This window comes from Lycium ferocissimum, chromosome 12, assembly GCF_029784015.1.
Source record: "Lycium ferocissimum isolate CSIRO_LF1 chromosome 12, AGI_CSIRO_Lferr_CH_V1, whole genome shotgun sequence".
NCBI lineage: Eukaryota > Viridiplantae > Streptophyta > Magnoliopsida > Solanales > Solanaceae > Lycium > Lycium ferocissimum.
In genome coordinates this window covers 6,590,483-6,597,384 of record NC_081353.1, presented here as the reverse complement: position 1 = coordinate 6,597,384, position 6,902 = coordinate 6,590,483, and the positions used below count along the sequence as shown (strand labels likewise).

Genomic DNA, 6,902 nt, shown 5'->3' with positions numbered 1-6,902 from the left:
CCCTCCCCCTTGGAACTTTCAGTCTGGGTACTGCGAGTAATAAGATCCTCATGATAGTAGTGAACTCTTTCCATGTAATTAGATTCCTACATGGAGCTCTTGTAAAACCTTAATAGGTATTAGCTCTTAATACTCGCATGTCGCACGAACTATTTTTCTGTTTGAATTATGTGTTATTAGCATGGTACTGGTTTGGGTCTATTCCACCATGTGCGAAGTGAAAGATGTTGGATATTGGGCTTGGGTTGCCCATGTGGACGGACCCATGGAAGTCACTAAGAAGTTATCTAAAAGAATAACTCCCACACAACTCCCGTACAACTCTGTTTATGGCTAGGTAATGGGAGAAAACTTCCGATAACTGTTTTCTCTTTATAAGGGATACAACATTACTTTCTCTGAGATTAGAAAAACAGAGAGTAAATTCGTCCATCTCCGAAAAAGGAAGCTATAGACAAAAAGATATTTTGTTCAAGAACAAAACTACATTTCCAAGAGAGACGAAGTCGACTTTAAGCAGTTGTTTTGGTGGGGAGTTCAACAATTTCCGCTGCAATTGAAAGGTACACAATTCATTTTTCTTGCCCCGTTATTTATTCTTACAAGTTACAATACTAAAACAGATAATTTAACAGGCCAGTTAGTTGGAAACAAGTTATTCCGAAATTGTATAATAGTAGAAGCAATGAAGACTCTGTGCGCTAAATATGTCCATTTATCATACTATTAAATTTGTTTTTATTTTTGGTTTGTTTGAGGGCACGTGAAATATCTGTAACTATGACATACCCTATCTTTCAGTCAGAGCTTTCCCTTCCATCACTCAACAACATGGATTCTCCACCACTATCAAAGAGCTGGAGCATCCATACCCGTAAAGAAATCACAACCAAATACAAAATCTTCGAAAGAATTGGCTTTGGCGCTTACTCCGATATCTACAAAGCTTGCCGACGTGTCGACTCCACAATCGTCGCTCTCAAAGAAGTCCACGATTACCAATCTGCATTCCGTGAAATTAAGGCATTACAAACACTACAACACTGTCCAAATATTGTTCTTTTGTATGAGTATTTCTGGAGAGAGGATGAAGATGCTGTGCTTGTTTTGGAGTATTTGGAAACTGATTTGGTGTCTGTTGTGAAATAAGGGAAGAGGAATAATAGGTTGAGCGTTGGAGAGATTAAGAGATGGATGGTTCAGATACTTTATGGGGTTGATGCTTGTCATAGGAATTCTATTGTTGACAGGGATTTGAAAGCTCACAATTTGTTGATATCAAGTGATGGGGTTCTCAAATTGGCTGATTTTGGACAGGTTTTCCTTTCATCTTCATCTCCTTTCTAGTTTTTATATGATTTTACAAATTATTACTTCACTGTATCATGATTGTATTGTGTGAAGAACTTTGTTTATGGTTAAGGTGTACGTACACTCTGCTATCCCCAGAGCCCACTTGTGGGATTACACTAGATATGTTCTTCTTGTTCTTGTGCTTCAAGGTGACTTAGTAGGCTTTTGGCCGTATAAATAAAATATTTTTCACTTTATTTAGATTTTTGAAGTTAGAGTTATGTTTGGTTATACTTTTTGCATATAATATTTGGTTGTGCTTCAAGGCGAATTACAGTCTTCCTGGAATATGCTCCAAGGATATGATGTAGAGTCAAATTCAGCCTTAAGTAAAAAGACATCACAATTCTCCTTGAAGCATATCTTTTCCTTTATCAAAATTATGCAATACCACATCTCTCTATTTTGACATGTTGTAACATGGTTTGTCTTGTGGCTTATTTGAACATGAATTTTTTTTTTTGTTTTCCACTCGCTGCCTGGTAATCTGAATTTGCGCCGGAAAGTTCCACAGTTGGGGTAAAACGCTCCCTAACAAAAGCGAACTCGAGACCTCTAGTTAAGGATGGAGGAGTACTTGCCACTCCACCACAATCCTCCTTGGTTTATTTGAACTTTATTGGCAGTAACTAATGTCCATTTTCAGCTTCCTATGCCCTAGCAATCTAATTTTTGCGGGTCCCGTCCTTGTTATTTTGTGGGTTTCTTGATAAGTGTAGAGGTTATAAGTTTTCTTTTTTATGACAAGGTAGCCCACAGCCGCTACCCTTTGGGTGCGCATATTGCTCTAGTGTAATAGCCCGCAAACCACTTAGGAGAGTGCACTAGGCAAGCTCCATGCGACGAGATCAACTGAGAAAGCATGCAGGGGGTTTCGAATCTGACCCCCATTTGGGAGATCCCCTGCTCAACCAACTCGGCCATCTACATTCTTTCTTTTGTTCTAATTCTTGACTTGACAGAGCACATAAAAGAAACTAATTTGTTTCTTGTGTACGAAAACCTTACTGCGAAAGTAATGCGAGATGGTTATGGTAAACTTGGCTAACATATCAATTGGATGGAACTGACAATGATAAGAACTCACTGAGTATGATGCAAAAAGTGTACTATGCTGGTCCGTATCAATCTTCAGTCACCTTTAATTGATTATAATAAATGATTTTTTCAAGAATATTTGGATAGTTCATTCGAAAAAATGAGTGAAGTATGAGTTTTGGTTATCTGGTTCTGGTACTAGATACAATCCTTTGTGCTTTAACAGTTGGTTTGTCTCATACTTTATTCATTTTGTCTAATGGTGCAGTACGTGGTTTTTTCTTCCAGACCCCACATTGTGGGATCTCACTGGGTAACATTGTTGTTGTATTTATGTGGTTTTCAACATGCAAGAGTATAGTGAATAGTAAAGATTTTACATATTTATGAATTATGGACTAATAGATCACACAAATAATGCTCAGAAGCTTAGACAGCAGGGGTTCTACTCCATGAGATGTATATAAGGAAAAATAGTTCTATCTGAGATTTTATTGACTTTTGCTGCACAAACTTCTGGACATCCCTTCAGGATCTCCTTTTCAAAGCTTTCAGTTCCCCAGTGAGTTTAGAGGAAACAGAAAACCTCTTCGTCCCTCTTTGAGCAAAAAAATTTAAAATAAAAATTATAATCACTGGTGAGATTTCCGCACATTAAAGAGTGCCGGACCCATTTAAAGCTGCCATCTGCTTGCTTTAATTGTTTGTGCTATCCGTTGTTCCTCTTACAACAAAACTGGTAGAGGGATTGATATTTCTCAAGTAAAGTCCTCAATCTTCTCTTTACCTTAATCTCTCTCCATTTTCCACAATATCTAATCAGGTTGGTTTTGAGCCGAGGGTCTTTCGGAAACAGCCTCTCTATCTCCTCGAGGTAGGGGTAAGGTCTGTGTACACTCTACCCTCCCCAGACCCCACTTGTGAGAATATACTGGGTATGTTGTTGTTGGTTTTGAAATTGACACATATAGAGGGTGGTCAAACCCTATTTGAACCCCTGAAAGAAATCCCAATCTGTTTTATTGACTACTGAGTTGATGCTTTTGAGCTCATCTTGCATAGTGTTTCAATAGATGTGTCCTAGGCTCATTCCGATCATCCGATGTGGACTTTGATATTTGGCTATGTTCAAATTTTCTAATTTCACTCAGAGTTGTTTTTCTATTTATTTCTGAACGTATGATTTTGCCTTTTCTACTTCCCCACAGGCCAAGATACTACTTGCTCCAGGATCTGTATCTGTTGATAATAATCAACAGCCTTATGAACAGAGCACTCCGGATGAGGGTTATCCATCTCAATTGAACCCCATTAGGAAGCAAGGAGATCTGGATCAAGAACTCCTTAGAGAGTCGGATGAGCTGAGATCCAGATCCTTGGATGATATTGATAGAGATAGTAATGTTCAAGACGGAGACATTTCTTGCTTAGCTACTTGTACCACGAGTGATATTGGGGATCCCTTAAAAGGCTCATATTCCTATGATATTGAAGAGGGTGAAACTGATGGTTTTGCTCCCCTTACATCCTGTGGTGGAACTCGGTGGTATAGGGCAAGTGAGTTACTCTATGGGTCCACAAGTTATGGGCCAAAGATTGATTTTTGGTCACTAGGTTGCAGTTTTGTAGAGTTTTTGAGTTTGGAGCCGCTTTTTCCTGGAAATTCCGACATTGATCAATTGGGCAGGATTTTCTGTGTTTTGGGGAACTTGTCTGAAGAAGTCTGGCCTGGTTGTGCAGATCTTCGATGATGCGTCTTCAATAATGATAATGAACCGACAATGTTTAGACATTAAATTATTATGCTGAAGGCGCAAGACATTAAACTAATACACTGAAGGCGCTACACTATGTACGCATTTTCACCATTTTTGTTGAAGAAAATCTGACAACCCCATTTATTGGAATGGGCTCTCGCGTTGAACTGTTCAACAAAAAAATTCATCTCATGTAACAATTATGCAAACGTGACTAAAGGAACCTTCTATTTAAACAAACAATTGTAAAATCTTCTATTCAAGTATTCGACTATGGGAACCTTGACAGGTCTCTCCAACGTCTAACATCTGAACACTAATATTACAAAAAGACAATGAAAAAAAATACAAAAGACGACTTGCTATGGCACTCAACATTTTCATAGCAAGATCCAACAAAATCTTTCTGCTCTGAATGCACTATTACAAAACCTTAAAAATCTCCTCAAACAAATAAAGAGTACATCAACTAGCAGAGGTTGCAGCTTATAGTTATGCATGAACTTCACAATGAAAAACAAATGCCAGATGAAGTGTACTCTACAGCTCAAGAAAACTGAATTGAGAAACCACTATCTGTGGTTGAAACTTTCATGGGGCCAAATTCATCAAAGTCAGAGTCCGAGCTGATATCCCTATAGTCACCCCATTCATTAGGCGAATCCTCATCTTGAGCACTGTGTTTAGAAGGAACTCTCAACTCAGACAACGGGACTGGAAAAGGTTCTTCATTCAGATACTTGTCATGTAGCAATTCCATTGCGGTAGCTCTAGCGGTTGGATCATAACAGAATAACTTTTTAACAAGGAGAACTTCATCAGTTGACCTATTGGACAGAGATGCTTCTAAGCCAGTTGGATTATCAACTTTACCATATGAAATTATTTTATAGTCGGGCGAAAGTTCGTTTCATGATGTAAGTTAAAAAAAAAAAAAATACGACTCGTCATTGCATACCTGAACTTTTGTCTGGTGTTGAAACACAGTTTAGAGAGCTGTTCGTCACTTCCAGGTTTGATTTTTCCTTGTAGCTTCTGCGAAATTAGATCTGGCATTTGTTTGGTGCTTCTGCGATTGCTAACTTCTGCTCGATATCAAATTATTGTTGTTTTGTGGCTGGTTTCTTTGTTCTTTCTCATCACTGCTCTGTTAGGAATATGGTATTTGATTCTGGTTTAAACAATTATTTTGCTGGGTGAGTTGTCTGCTAATTCTTGAAATCTGCCCTTTTGAACATTGTCTATTGGGTTATATGGTTGGAGATATTCTCACAAGTAACTGTATTGGAATCTGTGGGGTTTCTATTATTGGAATCAGTGCGATTTTTTTTTGTTGGGTCAACCAAGTTGACTTGCTATATATCTGATTCGCTGGTTGCTTTTCTACTGATTTTGAAGTCTATTTTGGTTGGTATCTGCTAGTCCTCCTTGCTGCTGAAATCACTTATAATGGCAAGTCTATCTTCTAATAATATAAGAATGGTTTCAGCGGATGGATTTGCAAAATTCTCCCGGTATCGAGAATCACTTAAGGAATCAATTCAATTACTACCCTTGATGAATTCGAAAATCATGTCTTATGACCTCATCAAATAAAAGGGTAATTGATTCGGGTACCACAAATTTCGTGACAGGTAATCCTACTAATTTTTCTAGCTTTCGATCATACAAAACACCATCTCCAGTTACTGTAGTTGATGGATCAACCTGTAACAGTGATGAATATGGGACTGTTAAACCAACCTCCTCTATTACCCTGTCATCTGTACTAATTCCACCAAAGTTAGCCTTTAATTTGAATTATGTCAGTAAACTTACTAGAGACCTTAATTATTATATCTCGTTCTTTCCTGATTATTGTTTGTTTCGTGATCTTACGACAAATCAGGTTATTATTAAGGGACATGTATCTGATGATCTCTATATCCTTGATGAAGGAACCTCAATCTGTTGCCTGCTCCAGTGTCGTGTCTCCATTTGAAGCATATTGTCAATTGGGACATCCTTCTTGATAGTTCCAAGTGCACTCGTGTTTTGATAATTGTCAAACTGTTTCAAAAGCTGTTCTTTTGGTTCACACATAAGCGACATTATGTTGCTAACATATTGCAGGTGCTTCGACAATGATGGTTTGCTTCGCAGGGGGAACAAGTGGGAAACTGGTTCTCAGAGGGAACATCATCTATGAGCTTGTCGTTATCAAAAAAGGGGAAATTGATAGTCCCAAGTGCATTCGTGTTTTGATGATTGTCAAATCGTTTCGACACCGAGACGGGGAGACACAGTCCGTAATGTCTGTCTCTTGCACCTTGCCTTTGTCGGCGAGGACAACTATAAAGCCGAGCCACTTGCTGCACACAAGTACAACTGTGAGTTGGCCTATGCTTTAGGTCAAAGTGAATAAGTGGTCTCTATCCATCCCGCATGCTCCTACTATATATACAACATGATAGCAACATACTGAGTATACAACATGATGGCAACATATGCGAGCAGACTTGAAAACCTATTCTAAAATCGTGCAAAGCTGCGACAAAAGTTCTCAAGATCTCTCAAGAACAGAGTCACCTACAAGTTAAAGAACCTGATCCAGATACAAAATTTAGTCTATGTGATTTAAGTTGTTGTGAATCTTTGATCATTTGTGCTTAAATTGTAAACCTACTCTTCTGTGTTAAGAAGCTGTTTGTAGGTGGTTTGAAAAGTCTCAAAGTGTACTTGCTGGAAGTGTTTTTGCGCAAGCTTTTGAGTGGT

The 6,902-nt window shown here is 38.4% G+C and overlaps 1 protein-coding gene across 1 annotated transcript; it reads left to right on the top strand.

Moving 5' to 3' along the window:
- The first annotated feature begins 768 nt into the window (after positions 1-768).
- Positions 769-4,142, top strand: LOC132039038 (cyclin-dependent kinase F-1-like). Its single transcript, XM_059429589.1, has 2 exons — positions 769-1,317; positions 3,600-4,142. The coding sequence occupies exons 1-2, from the start codon at positions 1,195-1,197 to the stop codon at positions 4,140-4,142; spliced, it is 666 nt and encodes a 221-aa protein (XP_059285572.1). The 5' UTR covers positions 769-1,194.
- The last annotated feature ends 2,760 nt before the right edge of the window (positions 4,143-6,902 follow it).